Raw genomic sequence first — 17,716 nt, 5'->3', positions numbered from 1 at the left:
TGTTAAGTCACTCAGGTTTTATGAGTTGTTGCTAGCCTAGGTAATACAACAAAACACTCAAAATGCGCAATTTCAAGTTGCGCTTAACTCACATTAACACAAGTTAAGTGAAACTAAAAATCTGGCTCCCTCTGGCCCTGGCTCAATGCCCTCCCCTCACCAGGTTCAAAACACCCTCGGTAGCCTGGCTTCCCCACCCCCCCGGCCCTGGTTCAACTCCAATACCCCCCTCCCTGCAGCCCCAACCCACCCCAGACTAAACCACCCTGCCCCGCCTCTCAAGGCCCCAACCCAATGCCAGGCTTAACCCTCCCCAACTACCACCTCCAACCCCAGGATTTACCTTTCAAAAGGAGCTCCAGGCACTTCTGCTGCTTCCCCGGCTGCAGAACATGTGTTCCGCTGCGGGAAAAACTGCTCCCCCCAGCTTCTACAAAATTAGAGTTATGTGAGGGTGCGTGGGAACATAATCCTCATGTAACCTGAGGGATTACTATATACAATACAAGTAACCTTTTGCTTGACCACCCTTTGCAAAACTACAGCAACTCAGATAATCACAAGAACAATTTATCCCTTGCTGCAGAAAAGAATGTACACTCCCAATACAAAGAGGCAGTAACATAAGGAACAATATCCCTGACACAAATAGCTTGTATTTCCTCCTTTCACAAAAAATACTTCAAAAACAAACTCCAGAGAAAAACTGCAGAGATGCATTTGCAAATTAAAGACTATTAATCTGGATTTGAATAGGGACAGCGAATGGCTGGTTCACTACAAAATCAAAACAAAAAAAGCCGTAAAGTAACACTTTAAAGACTAACAAAATAATTTATTACTTGAGCTTTCATGGGACAGACCCACTTCTTCAGACCATAGCCATTCCAGAACAGACTCAATATTTAAGAAATTGAGAACCAAAAATAATAATCAAGGTTGAGAAATCAGAAAAAAAAAATCATCAAGATGAGCAAATCAGAAAGTAGAGGGGTGGCGGGGGGGGGCGGGGGGAGATCAAGAATTAGATTAAGCCAAGTATGCAAAAGAGCCCCTATAACATCCCAGAAAATTTGCAACCTGGTTCAAGCCACGTGTAAATGTGTCAAATTTGAATATAAAAAAAGAGTTCAGCAGCCTCTCTTTCCAAAGTAGTGTGAAAATTCCTCTTCAGTAAGACACAAACTCTTAAGTCATTAACAGAATGGCCCACTCCATTAAAATGCAGGCTGACTGGTTTGTGGATCCGGATTACTATTTTTCGTTCTCTACACCTTAAATATTGAGTCTGTTCTGGTATGGCTATGGTCTGAAGAAGTGGGTCTGTCCCACGAAAGCTCATCTAATAAATTATTTTGCTAGTCTTTAAAGTGCTGCTTGACTGCTTTTTTGTTTTGATAGTACACAGACTAGCATGGCTTTCTCTGTTACTGCAAAATCAGTTTTCCTTCACTTGGTATTCACACACCCTCATCAACTTTTGGGACTGGGCCACATCTATGCTGACCCAATTGGTCTCATTAGTAGCACTGCACCACTTGATAAGGTAACTCTTTTCTCCCATGCACTAGTATACCTATGCCTGCCTCTATAATTTCAACCCCATACATCTGCCAAAGTGAGTTTTTGCCCACAAAACGATATACCCATATATATTTTAATCTTTATATCCACAAAAACAATGAGTTCTGTGGCAGTATAGACTAACACAGCTACCTCTCAATCTGATCTACTACAAACTACGTTCTGTGGACCACTAGAAGTCCAAGGTAAGCTAATCACATACTGGTGTCACTTCCCATTTCCTGCTGTTAAATTACTTTACAACATACCTTGAATTACATTAAGTATCCTTCCCAAAATTAACTTTGTACACAAATAATGCTACTGGCATAAGAAGGGCCTATGTAAGACTGCCTTTTTGACAGACCTGTCACTTAAGTAGTCTTCTGCATCCATGGCATGCTGCAGAAAAGTTTCTCACCAACCCCGAACAGGTCAATGCATAGAGGAGATTGTTAAAATGCATAGAGAGAGATCAGATTCACAACTAAGCAGAACTTTTGGTGGAAAAATAGATAGAAAGGTGTTTCTACACAATGGGAAGTTGAACTGTATCTACCTCCAAACGGCACATATAATAATCTGTACTGTTTGAATAATTTCTCTGATTAGTCTTTAAAATATATTCTGGTAACTCATGCTGCATTAGGATGGCAAGGAATAGCGTTCCCTGTATTCTGAGCACTTGGGTGTCTGCCCAGAAGAGATTCAAGCGCCACCATCTTAGTAAAGCGTCCAGTGCTATCAGCATATTCTTCTACTGGTGGTGCACACCTCCATTTATTCTGCCCATGGATGGGAAAAGAGGAACCCTGGTAAGGAGTTCCGAGTTTATTCCCACCTATCAAATCAGAGATATTATGAGGTCTAAGAGAGACACAGATTATAAAGACTGGGATTGTATTAATGAGAACTCTTAAAATAGGAAGGACACACTTTTGTTTGCTAGTAAGTTCAAAGGCTGTCTTTGGGGAAATGAAGTTCTTGCCAAAAAGCCACAGGTCTGGTGAACTGAGAACTGTGGCTTTTTGGCTTTTCGATTTATACTGCTCATCTCCTCTTTCAGTCTTACACTACTTTCAGAAGTGGAAACATGAGGTGCAGCCAGAAAATATCTGTGATTAAAAATGTCCCTCTAGCACACAGAGAAAGCTATTTTTTGCCCTGAATTGAGTATGTTTTGGCATAGCCTTATAGTTCTAAACAAGCTACGTAAACTGCCTTTCTTCCTCTGCCCACACTATCCTGCACAGCTTTGCCACTGACAGAGTAATGAACTGTAGTGAGTCTGACCTAATCCTTCCTTCTCAATCTAGCGGGATGTAGCCAGACATGAACCCCACTTTTGGTCTTTTCTTCTTCTCTCCCCCGCTACTGGGAGAGAGAGAGAGAAACAAGCAGGGGAGACAGGTAGCCTTTGATGTCCTGGGAACGCAGGTGTGCTGTCTCGCCCAGCCTCTCTACTATACACAAAAACCAGACAGTAAATGGGCTAGCTAATGGCTGCCCTTCTGGCTGATCTCGGTGATTGACACACCTAATCACTTCCCCAGGAAGAACGGGGAACCCCTGCCCATCACCTCCAAAGGTGCCCAATTGTCTACAATTCACAGGTGCGAATTGAGCCTTGCACCTTCCCTGGGAAACCTGGGGTTCAAACATATTCCTCCCGATTGGCCACTTGAGACCAGGAAGAAGCCTACGTGAGAAAAGGGGTATAAAGGGGCTTGGCAGCCTACCCCCCCTTTGAGTTTCAATCACCTACACCTGCTGGCCAGGTCTGGAATTAACTCCCGAGACTGGGGACACCTGGTTCGTATCTACTTCTTCCCGAGGGATTGAGAGAAAGATTCTGGGTCACACCGGATCTAGGAGGCAGGGGTAAGAATTATACCTGTATTACACTTCTTTCCTATAGGAATTGAGGGAAAGACTCTGGTTCCACCGGGTCTAAGAGGCAGGGGTGAAAATCACACCTGCAACTTGCCTTTCTTGTGTACACATTAATAGTATTAGTTTAAGCTAGCTAGTTTGTCTAAAACTTTTCTTAAGTTAATTGTGTTGTTTCCCCTTTAAAAACTGCGAGTACTAACTTGTACTTTAATCATTTGTCCTAGTTAAATTGTTTCTATCTTTGTATAAATAAAAAGTAACTGTTAAAGCCTCTCTAAGTGTAATTTTCCTCTTGCTGCTGTACCCGAACTAAAACACAAACCAAAAGAACCCAGCCTGCCCTGGCTGCTTAGCGTAGCTGCTGGTGTGGCATCACCCCCTTTGTCCCACCAGACCTTTAGCTGGCACCTGGGCATTGGCTCTCATGGGGTGAGGACATCTCTCAGGATTTTGACAAGGGAAAGAGTCTCTAGTCCCTGGAGATGACTGTTGGCAGACTTGGTGGTAAACTTTGTTCCAGTAGCCTCTGTCTTTTCTGAGTTTTCTCCCAAAGTGGTGCAGTGAGAAGGACCCAGATAACACTGGCTGAAACCCAAGCTTGACCTGAGATTAAATGGGATTATACTGACACCCACATATAGGCCATCTCAACTCTCCCTTTGTGGAAAGATTATAATCTTTTATACCATCTAAGTGTGTCACACTTAGGTTTTCCTTCAAAAATTATTTTAAGATGAAGGGAAAGGGAACAAAGGATGGTGTTGAAATGAAAGCCTTATTTCATACTTTATATTTCAATGCTTTAACTGTTATTTCCTTAATGAAAGGTTAATTGGATATTAGTGTATTTGTTGTAATACAAAGCTGACTGAAGTTCTCTGTATACCAAATCCTGAAACTTGTCTAGCACCATGTACTGTTGGACAGTGACTGGATTATTTTAAAACCTTTTGCCCATTTATTCCAGCTTAATAAACTAAAAGCTAAGATGTTTAAATTTAAAACTAAAAGAAGATTTTTATTTTATGTATGAGAAGGAAATAAGATTGCATGAGGAACTCCTGCTGCTTTTAGATTTCTAAATATTTCACTTCAGAACATTTATCTTCTACATTTTTATTATGAGTCATTTTCATTTTTTTCACATCTTGCAAAACCATAACAACATCACCTGCTCAGTTACTATCGGATTTACGATTTTCTTACATTCTGAACTACTCACTTTCTTGGCCTATGCAGCTTTACAGTACGCAGCTTGTTTGTGACTTATTTAATTTTCCATTAAGAATATTTTCACCTACAAAAAAAGTCTAGGTAACAAGTCCCTACAGCCTCTAACTCAAGAAAATTGTGCATAGCAAGAGACAGGCTAACTGTGGGTGTTGAATACAGTCTTACTTGTGGCACAAATGCAAGAAAACATTGCACACAGAAGAAATTTTATCAAAATATTAAGTATCAGTCAGAATAGCAGGCCAAATTCTGCTAAACTCTATTACATATGTTCAAGTGACTTTAAAAATTCTAATTTAACAGTTTGCATTTCGAGTTAGCAGTACCAGATACAATAGAAGAGGATATAAATTAAGGTGAGATTATAAACTTACTCATGTAAGGCAGCTTTTCTGGACAAGCCTGGTATGGAGAATATGTGAAGTTTTCTGGAAGATACATTGTTGTTTGAGCAAGGTAGTCACTGGAATTGTTGCCTTCAGGATAATCTTTGGGAAAAAAAAAAAAAGTTTACTTTTGTAAGCATGGAAGTTCCCCCAGCAACTCTGCATCAATACATCACTATAATGGAAGAGACTGTTTTGCACTCTACCCTGATATCATTGCATATACTTTTCGTTTGCTGACAGTTCTGGCTCTGAAGATAAAAATATATTCTGGCATTCGTGAGGATCAATTTGATAGCGGTTCAATCTGTTTACCCCAGTTCTTGATAAACCTATTTCTTCTTCTTCCAGACAACTTAAGTTCAGTTTCATAAATGACTTTGGAAATAGCAATCAATCAATCTTCCTTCCCCATTGCCCCTCAAAGTTGGGAGAGTACAGAATGGGGAGGAAAACGAAGGGCACTTAGAACAGCTTTTTGCAAATCTACATGTAAACAAAATGTGTCCTTTACATGATTACATAGACAACTCTTTTTACAAATAGCAAACATTCTTACCTGTGCCATTCAATGTAGTATTTTTATTAGTGTACAATCGGATCAGATGTCCTATTGTTTTCACATTTTCTTTCAACATTATGCCTCGGGCTTGCACCATAAAGAGATAGGTGTTTGCTGTTAAACACAAAAGCAACTATTTCACATCAACCTGAATTCAACAGTATTTAATAATTTATATAATCAAATTAACACTGAACAATATCAGAGTTCAAGGCTAGCCCTCAGCAGCCTACTAGATGAACAATAGGATCCACAGAGTAAAACCTAAACATGTGAGAATACAAATTAATGCACAAACAAGAAAACAAGCATTTATTCATATTCCTAGCTCTAACTGAAAGGGTAAAAATATAAAGTTTAAGTTTCAATTTATGAACACACTTTAAGTTTCCCTGCACCCTGAAAAAATACCTATTATGCTACATTAAGAATCAGTTTACCATAGTAACTTTTATACATATAATTTTATAAGAGACAGTAGAAATTCTTCATAATTCAAAGTGCCTCTGTCCTACTTTTTGACAGTAAGAGTATGCTAAGGTTTGCTTATGTCCATTCACTCTCAAGTGGAAGTATTAAAAAGGCACAAGTGAACATTTTACAATTAGATAACAAATCATTGGACAAAAAAAAAAAAAAAAGGCTCAAAATGTTGTAGAACCCTGTTTACCAGATCCCTCCCTAGTCTGGTTCTCAACATTAAGTAACAAGTACAGTGTAAACTGGTCCAGAAGTGGGCACTCTCCTATGGCCACTAGATGGTGCTGTAGACTTGCATTTTCCAGGTGAATTTTTGATTATCCAATCTGGCCCTAGTCACAGTCAGAACAGATAAACAGGGTTATGCTACATTAAAACTCAGTTTTCCTGTGAATTAGAGACATTCCAGGTTGGGAAACTTAGATGCAGAGAATTTATCTAATGTACTCAAGATGGCAGCACATCAGTAATAGAAATAAGAATCCTATCTCGGATCAGTAATCAAAGCCCTAGAGCAGTGATGAGTAAAGGTGGGGGGGCAAGAAATTTCATAAGGAGGACGCAGCACGATCGGCTGCTAGGTCTGAGGCTCATCATTTCATTTAAAAACTTTGACATTTTACAGTAGACCCCCGAGTCACGCATAGGTTGCATTCCTGGACAACCACAACTAAGTCAAATTTCTCCAAAGACAGGACTGGGTCAGGGAGGGGGCCCTGCTGCCTTTGGGTTCCTGATCCTGGCTGCATCTGGCTCCCCACTCCTGTGAGCAGCAGGGAGCCCAGAGCCAGGTGCAGTAGTGCTGGTCAGTTTCCTGGCTCCCGCAAGTAGGGAAGTTGACCAGTGATTTAGGTAATTCTAAGACTGACACCAATATCTGGCAAGGTAATGGAATGGCTGATACAGGATGTAATTAAAGTCTAAAAGGAAAGCAATGCAAATTAACATGTATTTATGGAAAATAGATCTTGTCAAATTAAACTGTTTTTTTTAAATCAAATTTCAAGTTTGATTAATAAAAGTTCTATAAAGTGTTTCACCTGGTACCACAGGACATTCTGATTAAAAAAACTAGAATAATATGCAAGTGACAGTTGACATTATAGTTTATGGATTAAAAGCTACCTAACAAATAAGTCACAAAGGGCTTGTCTATACTTGCCCCCAACTTCGAAGGGGGCATGTTAATGAGGGGAATGGGATATTACTAATGAAGTGCTATGGTGAATATGCAGCATGTCACTGGGCTAATTCTTCCCCATGGCAATGTCGAAGTGTGAAACTTCCAAGTGCCGGCATATGTGTAGCTGCGGGCAGTTTGATGTGCCCGTGTTACTTCAAAGTGCCTTTATTCCCCAAAAATATGAAGTGTAAAGGCACTTTGAAATAGCATGCACGTGCTGGCACTTGGAAGTTTCACACTTCGAAGTTTCCACAGGGGAGACTTAGCCTAGTGAAGTTGTGCATATTCACCCCAGCACTTTATTAGTAATCTCCCATCACCCTGATTAATATGCTGCCTTTGAATTTGGGGGCAAGCATAGACCCAGCCAAAATGTAATTGTACGTAGGGAATCATCATGAAGTAGGATTGTTTCCAGTGGGACACTGCAGCTATTTGTTCTTGGCCTATGCTATTTAATCTATTTCTTTAGCCCATGCTATTTTTTACCTATAACCTCAAGGAAACATAAGATCATCACTGAAAAAGTTTGCAGATGACAAAAAAATGGTAGAGTGATAAATAATGGAGAGGTCAGGTTACTGACTCAGAGCTATCCAAATCACTTGCTAAACTTGGCAAAAGCAAGGTACAGCTTCCTTGCAGGTATGGGCACTTTGCATCATCTCTTTTCTAGGTCTGTTTGAAGTGGCTTAAACTGGATTGAGTTTGTAGTTGATCAAAACAGCAGTGTATGTATCTGTAAAAACACAGGAAAAAATAGGAGCAGATTGTTATCACACTTCCAACTCTCTTTAATAGACGGCTGGTGGACTGCCTTTAGGGTCACCATACCAGAAGTTATGCTGCCACAGCACAGCTCTAAGGATCACAGAAGCATGCAAGTCTTTTCACTCCACTGAAATGTTGTGCATAGGGAAGGATCCAGAAACACAAGTCACACAGAATTTGTAGCCTTCAGTTTTGGATGTTCCCATTCTCAAACAGAAGGTCTGAGATCCAAATGAGAATCGGATTGTCACACGATCATGTTTGAAAGTTATGGTTAACCTAATTCTATTTTTTACTCAAATGCCAAGGAATATTACTTTAAGTGATCAACTTTAGAACAGTACTGGTGCCTTTCCCAATAGCTTCTCTCCATTGTTTGAAGATTTTGCACTTAGCCTTATAGGAAATTTCTAGAGACTATTAATTCCCTGAGCTTGTATTTAAAAAGTTTCCCAGCAGATGAAAGCTTTTCCTTTAGAGACCAACGTTAAAAAAAAAAAAAATCAATTAGATGAATTAATACTTTAATGACAATTCTTTACCCTGAAGCAAGAAACTTGTTTTTAAATCAGATTTCCCTTAGGGTATAGTCCCTCTGCAGCGTTAATATGAATGTCTTGAAAATACAGCTCCTACAACAGGAAAGTTTATTTTTCTGGTAAACATGGGATGAGATTACACCAGAAAAATCTAAGTTGTTGTTTTAAATCCTACCATATCCCCCATCTGACACTCCTTTTTTTCATTACCACATGGCTCCATCACTGGATGCTTTTATATATTCCAAGACTACAAGCTAAAACTAATGTAATGCACTTTAAGTTTTTTAACTCCTGGTTTTGGATATGCACATTAAGATATTTGCTGCTTCCAAATTTTGATTGTAATTCTAAAATGAAAGTGAAGTACTTCATTAAAAATGCTAAGGCTGGGTCTACACTTGCCCCCAACTTTGAAGTTTCAGATCATAATGTTAAATTTAATAATACGCAGGGATTTACTATAGTCTCCACCACATTTCTAAGTAAGTGAAAAAACACTTTTTTGCAATCACTTTCCCACAACTATGTGCCCCCAGCCCAAAATAAAACCTCCTCTACAGTTTAATCTCTTTCTGTATGCTGCAGAAAGAATTCTTCTTTTCTAATTTTACTTTTTGTGCTGTATTATGGGCATCCATACAGTCAAAAAAGACTGTAATCCATAAAAGTGTTTGACTACAGACTGAAAAGTCTCCATCTTTAGAAAAAAGACTGAGTAAAACACAGTAATGTTATAGGGCACCATTCTACTTTAGCAGAAGGGATGGAAAAGTTAACTATTAGGCCCTGTTCACATCCAGCTTCTGTTGTTCACTGGTTATGTAGTGGGCTCATAAGGAGACAGATGTTTAAACAAAAAAAACCATGTCTGGGCTTCAGTTCCTTATCTGTACAACAGGGGAAAATACAACCTCAACTCACAAGGTATTTTTAAAAAGAAATTCATCAGTCTTTATAAAGCACTAAAAACTAGTTCTGAGAAACACAGAAGAGCTTAAGGAAATTCTGTCTTCAGAGCAGTAAATTGGGCATGAAGTCACATGCTGAACAAAACATTGTATCCTCTCATTGAGCACTTTCTTGGGCAACAAAAGCCACATAACTCATATGCAGAAGAGACCATATTAACATGGCAAAGGAACACTTCATTTTGGCACTTCCTATCTTCTGAGTGACTGACTTACAACCTTAAAAGACCATTAATGTAGTTTCGTATGGATACATAATACTACTGAAGTCTGGTGACAGAGAGATAGCCATGTTAGTCTGTATTCTCTCAAAACAAAAAAGCAGTCTTGTAGCACTTATAAGTACCACATGACTGCTTTTCTACTGAAGTATAGTGTACTTAGGGAAGAGCTAATTTTATATGGCTCTCCTGTTAGGATGTCTTCCTGAAGAGGATTATCTTAATGAAAATAAATGGTAATGATTTCTGTTTACTGGAAATAATTACATGAGTACAAAACATCTGTTAAGGACAGTGCAATAGCTTATCCAGTTTTTAGCAAAAGAAATGCATTATGTTTTTCTTTCTGCAAACCAGCTGCCTAGAAGAAATGAATAGACATTTTCCAGGATATTCTAGGGCTGTGGCCACACCAGCCCCTCTGAAGGAGCTATGGTAATGTGGCACTTTGGAATATGCTAATGAGGCACCACCATGAATATGCAACACTTGATCAGCATAATGGCAGCCACAAGTGTTTTGAAACTGCCAGCTTCAAAACACGTGCCGCCCAGGTAGCCGGGGGCCTTCTGAAATGCCACCTCCTCCCACCCCCCCGCCCCCCGATTTTGAAAGACGTTTCTTCCCAAAACCAAATGAGAAGAAGGCGCTTTTGAAAGGCCCCCGGCTACACGGGAAGCTTGCATTTCGAAACTGGCAGTTCTGAAGCATGTACAGCTGCCATTATACTAACGAAGCACTGCATATTCATGGTGCACCTCATTAGCATGTTCCAAAGTGCCACCATTACCCTAGCCCCTTCAGAGGGGCAAGTGTGGCCACAGCCTAGGAGAAATGAGACAGTAGGGAAGGAATGAAGAGGACTGTTTCAAAAAAATGCATAGTACCAAATTTCGGGTGAGTTATATCCCAAAATTAGTTTCCCCCCCCCCATATAAAAATGTCACTCCCCCCATAAGTGGAAAAAATTGATTTTTTTTCCAGCATTGCTGACTCTTTCCATCTTATCGTAAATTTCACAAAAAAAAATTTTCCTTAAACCATAACTTTTAGGGAAAAAAAGGCTGTCCAGAAATTGCAGCTTTCACCTAAAACCAGCATTTTTACTCTTCATGGTAATTGAGAAAAGCTTAAACGTAACATGGCTTTTGTAAAGGGAAACCATTCCTCAGTCTATTAGAATTATTTGGAGGAGGGGACAGTCAACAAACATGGAGAAGGGTGATACAGTATATTTGGACTTTCAGAAAGTTTTTGACAAGATCCTTCTTAAAAGAAGACTTATTCATGAGAATGGCCATAGTGGGTGAGACCAAAGGTCCATCTAGCCCAGGGGCCTGTCTGTGACAGTGGCCAGTGCCATGTGCCCCAGAGAGGGTGGACCGAAGACAATGATCAAGCAATTTGTCTCCTTCCATCCATCTCCAGCCTCTGACAATCAGAGGCCAGGGACACCATTCCTACCCTTGGCTAATAGCCGTTTATGGGCCTAGCCTCCATGAGTTTATCTAGCTCTTTCTTAAATTCTCTCTTAAATTCAGAGTAAGCAGTCATGGAGTAAGACAGAAGATCCACTCATACGTCAGTAAACTGTTAAAATGTATATTTCATACTTCTCCGACAACATCTGCTCAATGTGCAGCAGCAGTCAAAAAAGCTAATGTTAGGAACCATAAGGAAAGGGATAGGTAAGTCAGAAAATACCATAACACTGTTACATAAGTTCATAGTACACCTACATCTTGAATACTGTGTGCGGTCCTTGTCACTGCAACTCAAAAAGATGTATTAGAATTGGAAAAAGGAGAAAGGTGCAACAAAAATTATTAAAGGTGCAGTAAAACCCCTTGAAACCTCTGTGTGACTCAAATTTCATGTAAGTCAGGGGAGGGGGAATCCTCCCCCATCCTCCCAGATTCTGGAAGCCTGTAGCCAGGCACAGCGGCACCTGATCACTTGCTAGGCTCCTGCTCCACCACTGGGAGCTGGGAGCCAGGTGCAGCAGTGCCTGGTCAATTTCCTGGCTCCCCACTGCTTGCAGGAGAAATTGACCAGGCACTTCTGTACCTGGCTCCCAGCTCCCTAGGGCTGAGGCTCTTTCCCTCTCCTCCCAGCAGCAGCATCCCCCTAGCTTCCCCCAGCTAGGGGAAGCTGCAGGGCTGCTCCTTTTAGCATTTCGCTGCCAGTTCCAAGCAGCCCCCCGCCTCACCCAGCCAGAGGAAGTGGGTGGCTGGAGCCTGGGATTTTGACATTCATGTTAATACATATGTCAAAAATGCATAAAGCGGAGGTTTACTGTATGGAACAACTGTGAAGAAATAATCAATATTTGGACTTTCATCTTGGAAAAGAGATAACTGAATGGAGATATGATGCAAGTCTATAAAATTGTGACTATCATGAAAGACATTAACTAAGTGTTACGTGAGGAAAAACAAAATAAGAACCGGGGACACCCAATGAAATTAACAGGTAGCATGTTTAAAACAAACAAAGTGCCTCTTCACACACAATGTACAGTAGACCTGTGGAAATCATTGTCAGGGGACATTGTGAAGGACAAACCCATAACATAGTTCAAAAACAACTAGACAAGTTCAGGGAGAATAGGTCTATGAATGGCTATTAGCCAAGATAGTCAGGGATGCAACCACATGTTCCAAGTGTCCCTAGCCTCTGATTGCCAAAAACTGGGAGTGGAAGACTATGATTACCTGTTCTAGTCATTCCCTCAAAAGCATCTGCCTCCCTGAGAGGCAGTGGCTAGGTTGACAAAAGAACTCTTCCATACAGCTAGCATGTCTACGTGGGACATTAGATCAGCGTACCTATGTCTCCCAAGAATGTGGATTTTTCACTCTTTAGTAGCTATGGGTAGCCTAGGTTACTGAGTGGCCCTCCTTCACCTAAGGGCTTGTCTATAATTTGGGAAGGTCGACCTAGTCAGGGTCAATCTTCCAGAGTTCACTTTTGGGAGTCTGGTAAAGACGCACAAAAGTGATCCGTCTGGGGTCAGTAGTTGACCACTGTAAACCTCATTATTGAAAGTAAGGGTGGCCAATGGGAGAAACACTCCCACTAATCTCCCTTAGTGAAGACAGTCACATATGTTGATGTCCAATATGTCAATTCTAGCAATTGCCATAGCTAGAATTGTGTATTTGAAATCGACTTTCAGGTCTCATATAGACCTGGCCTCAGTGTGCCACAAGACTGTCATAACCAACATGGTCCCCCAAGATAGGGCAGATTTGTTAATTGTGTTTGGTACCTAAAATTTGCTGGATTTGCAAACTGAATCATACCAGCACTTTGATTGGATCATGAATCTCACAGTCAACATTGTGTGCCATCAGCATGCATCTTTGTGTTACTTTATACTAGTAGGAAAAAACCTCTGCTACTTTGCACCTGCATAATCTGGCAACCTTGTGCATGGGCAAGAGTACACAAAATGTTTCATGGGCCACAGATTGCCCATCACTGCTCTTGAGAATTTTGCTGATGCAACTCTTCGTTGTAGATCAAATCTAAGTAATCCTCACAGCAATCTTATGAGCTAAATAAAAATTATCCCACTTTTGTAGATGAGGAAACTAAGGCATAAAAACTGAAGATTCTTTATTCTCCTAGTACACTGATGGAAGAACCAGGAATAGGCCCAAGGAGTTTTGGCTCCCTGTCCCCTGCTGTAAGCACTAAAAGTCAATAAATGTCCTACATAGTAAATATGCTCTGCTCTCATAAATTACTAGTGTAAACCAAGAGGCAAGGCTGACTTTTTTTTTTTTTGGCGGGGGAGCGCGGTCCGGAGGCTATTCTCCTCTGTCACTGAGCACTATCTTAACATGTTAGCACCACTTCTGAAGTCCCACTTCAAAGAAGAAAAGACAGTGGTACAAGAAATACTGATCTTAAACTATGAAAGTCTGGGTAAAACTGATAAAAAGAAAAACACTGGATTAATGAGCTGCTTTTCTAGTCTGCATTCCTATTGTCTTCAGTGTTCTACCAGGACTTTTACCTTATTATAATAATAAGACAGCCAGTATGTGAGGTAAGGATGAAAGGAGTCTTTCATGAGAGAGATACCGACATGTCCAACCAAACTATGCCAAGTATGCCTAACTCAAACATTTTTTCCCCCAACAATCAGTTATGGCCTCCCATTAAACAAGGCAGAATCAACTCAAAGTGGCATCTGCAATGTCACTTCATTACATTACTTGAAATTTAATCTTAGAACTTTTTCCTGCTGAGATGTCTACAAACAAACGCCATAGACAGTTATCTTGCTCCGGTCACTGCATACAAGTCACATTCAAGAAGTCTGGTAAACTTGGTTATATCACATGGACGTGGATTTTTTTCCATGTCCATGTGACATAACCATCTCTAAGCAACATAATTAAGCCAACCTAACCCCTATTGCAGCCAATGCTAGGTCAATGGAAAAGTTCTTCCATCAATTTAGCTACTACCTCTTGGGGAGGTGGATTAATTAGTGTAGTGAAGAGAATGCCTCTGATTCCTGTAGAGAACATAGGTGCCAGATTCCTATAGCCTTGGGGGTGCCCAAACCCCAATCCACCCCAACTGATCACAGCAGCAGGGAGGGGAGGAGCGAAGCAATAGGGTCACCAGCAGACAGAAGGTGCTCGGTGGGATGGGAGAGCCAGCTGCTGGTACTTGCTACACACCTACTGACTTTTTTCCTTGGGTGCTCCATCCCCAGAACACAGAGAGTTGGTATCTATGGTACTTTGTGTCTACACTGAAGCATTACAGCAGCAGAGCTGCAACATTTTCTGCATATGTTTATTAAGCATATGTTCATAAAGCATTTGAAGACCTTGAATGAAAGGTGCAGCAGAAGTCTACTGTACTGTGCCAACTATCCTTCAATCACTCTCTTTCATTGCCACTTGAGAGGAATCTCCTTTAGCTTTAAACCCCAAATTTACTTCCATCCAATACCATTTTGTGCTATTTCTCGTTCTGTGAAGAACCCCCTCCCCAGAGTTGTCTTGTTACTCTGAAGCAGCAGACAATCATTTGAGAAGTCCCCCCAAATTATTTCAAGGTTCCCCCACACCAGACTCACACGCACCTACACTTGGGCCTCAGTGTCAATTCCATTCCTCGCACCTGGGGAGCGCAGCAAGTTAAGAGACCTACAACCCTCCACCTCCCCTGCCCGGCCAGGCGGAAACTCCTTGCTTACCTATCCCCGGGGCCACATAGATGAAGTAGAGACACGACGAGGAGAAGGAGAAGAAGAAGATGAAGGCGAGGATGGAGCGGTTGGAGACCCGCAGCACCTTCCCGAGCACAGACATCCTCCTCCTGGGCAGAGGCTGCCGCCGCCTAACGCCAGCAGCGGCCAGCGGCGGCGCCAGCAGCACTTTGCAGGGGGAGGCGGCAGACTCCCATGGAGCGCGCAGCGGAGCCCGCCGAGGGAGAGGGCCGCGGGGTGAGCCTGACAGGAGGTGGCGGCGGCAAGAGCGTGAGGGACACTGGAGCGAGCGGCAGGTGTGCGGGGCACAGGTGCTCTGGGACGGGCGAGGGCTCCGGTGGGCGCCACGGAAGGGGGAGGGGCTGCCGCAGCGGTGACCACAGCGCAGCGCAGGAGGAAGGGAGCGGCTCGCGGCGCTGGGGCTCAGCAGCTCCCTTCCCGGCCGCGCAGAACGGCAGCAGCCGGGGGCTCCCCACCCCTCACCCAGCTGGGTGGGGTTGAGCCACCCCGCTCCGGCCGCGGCAGACCCCGGGGCTGGGCTGGGCTGGGCTGGGCTGGACAGCCTAGTGCTGCCGCGGGCAGGGCCGCAGCGGTGACTGGCTGGGCCGGCGGCTGCTCATGCCGCCGGCAGTCGCGGCCGCCTGCTCCCTTCTCGCGGGGGGCGGCGGCGGCACCAGCGGTAGCACCAGCATCGCCGCCGCGCTCCTTCCTGGCGGGCGGCGGGGAGCGCGCTGCAGCCGCCCGGCTACTGCGGCGGTTGAGAGCGTGCGCGAGCCTCTGCGTGGCGACTGACTGCGGAACTCCAGCGGGCACGCGCCCGCCCACTCGGCTCGCGCGAGCTGTCTCGTCTGACACGGCCAGGGCCAGGGCCTCGCGGCAGCGCTAGACAATTCGTGCGGCCTGAGTGGGTGGGGACGGCTCGGGTCCAATGGGGGACAAGGGATAAAAGAATCCGCTTGCCCGATTGGCTGGTTTAATTGGGGGGGCGGAGCGTCTCGCTAAGCTCCTGCTGACTGTGTTCTCACAGAACTAAGTGACTGACAGGGCAGCAAAATGGCAGGTGAGAGTCAATGTTAATAGATGCAAAGCAATGCATGCTAGCACACGTCTGTCAGCATGCGGCTTCACCGGGGGATGAAGATTGCACTTGTCACACAACAAGGGTACCAGCAGCCAATATTTGGCCAGTTCTTCAGTTTTCAACAAACCTTAACCCTGGGTTGTTGCGCTAACTAGTGTACAAAGCTGTCTCCAAACTCCAACTTCCTTTATTTATAACCTTTTTCTTACTCACTTCAGGTGGTGGGTGTTTGTTGCAAACTGTTCCACCTAAATGGAACCTCTCTCTTCCATTGCAGAGACAGCTACTGAGTATGCACCAGAACTACCATGCATCTCTTCTCTAGAAGTCACCAGGCCCTTGTGATGGAAGCCCACCTTGTTTTTAACACAAACAAGCCCATATAGCACTAAGCCCTGCCTTTTTTAAGATACAATTCAACATGAATCCTTGTTTCCTCCTCATTGCTTTGCTCCCTGTTTTTGCCATTTAAAAAAATTCAAATGCTGCAGTGTAGTCCTGCATGTTATAACCAGGTCCAGCTTTAGGGAAAAGCAAGCAAAGCTGTTGCCTTGGGCCCCATCCTTTCAGATACACACTAGCACAGCTATCTCTCTGTTACTATGCTCTAATTGACTGTAGCATCCACTACCTACCAGCCAGGACCCACTGTGAACATGCCACCTTGGGCCTTACCCTCAAGCCAGACCTTTCTGGGCTGGCTCTGTTTATAACAGAACTGCAAGACAACTCTCTGTCATTTTTCCACTAAGCAGACCATAATTTAATTATGTTTTGTCCATAATAAAGATTAAAACTTCCAAACCCATCATTCTCTTATCTGGTGGACCACAGATCTTTAAGGACAGGAGAGGAGGAGGGGCCAGCTGGAGCAGCATCAGGAGCCTGGGGCAAGCCAGCCACAGGTGATCTGGCAGCAAGGAGTGGGACAGCAGCAGCTAGGGATCCTGGGCTGTGAGCAGCAACAGGGAGCAGTGGCCAGGGTTGGTAAGCTGGCAGCCCATCCTGGGGAGTGGTGGCTCATTGGCTGGGGAAAGCCACGTCTGTGCAGAAAGCCCAAGGCCAGGGAGCAGTGGCTCACAGCAGCTCATCCCTAGGGCTGGGAGGGAAGTTGCAGTCCCAGGAAGCCACAGCTGGAGCCAGGCAGGACGCTATGGCTCAGGAAAGCTGCAACTGGGGAGGGGTGGCTGGGGTCAGGAGCTGGAGGCTGGGGAGTCTGTGAGGAAAGGGAGGAGGGAAACTGAGGGGAGCCCAGGGCCAGGGGTTGGAGGCCACAGGGGGGCAGAACTGACCTCCCCTGGTCCAGTAGAATCCATGGTCCAGGACCACTCAGGATGCCAGACAAGGGAGGTTGAACCTATATACCCAATATTGTTATAATTTATGCCACTGAGAGGAGGCTTGGCCTTAGGGCCATGGAGGTTGCCTTGGGGCCCAAACCTTCAGGGCCCTGCACTCCAGTTGAAAATAGCATCCACCAGCTGGGCAGTGCTTCCAGTGTGCCACCTTGGGCCCCACCCACCAGCCACCTCACTGGGATGGGTCTTACTCAAAGGTGTGAATAAACCACTTCCATTGGAGAGTTGAGTTACACTGA

At 43.6% G+C, this 17,716-nt stretch overlaps 1 protein-coding gene across 3 annotated transcripts in view; it reads right to left on the bottom strand.

Annotated features, from left to right (window-relative positions):
- Positions 1 to 15,158, bottom strand: part of B4GALT6 (beta-1,4-galactosyltransferase 6) — a 69,165-nt gene extending 54,007 nt beyond the window's left edge. For 2 of the 3 annotated variants that reach the window (XM_074987244.1, XM_074987245.1), the window contains exons 1-3: positions 15,027 to 15,158; positions 5,635 to 5,751; positions 5,064 to 5,177 (exon numbers count right to left, since the gene is read on the bottom strand). In XM_074987244.1, coding sequence (XP_074843345.1) covers positions 5,064 to 5,177; positions 5,635 to 5,751; positions 15,027 to 15,141 — 346 coding nt within the window. In that variant the 5' untranslated portion in view covers positions 15,142 to 15,158. Of the gene's footprint in view, positions 1 to 343; positions 431 to 5,063; positions 5,178 to 5,634; positions 5,752 to 15,026 lie in introns of all 3 variants that reach the window. The other variant, XM_074987243.1, reaches the window with a different exon arrangement.
- Between the last annotated feature and the right edge of the window lie 2,558 nt (positions 15,159 to 17,716).

Source organism: Carettochelys insculpta, chromosome 2, assembly GCF_033958435.1.
Source record: "Carettochelys insculpta isolate YL-2023 chromosome 2, ASM3395843v1, whole genome shotgun sequence".
NCBI lineage: Eukaryota > Metazoa > Chordata > Testudines > Carettochelyidae > Carettochelys > Carettochelys insculpta.
The sequence above is the reverse complement of the archived record's forward strand: the minus strand, read 5'-3'. Positions and strand labels throughout refer to the sequence as shown.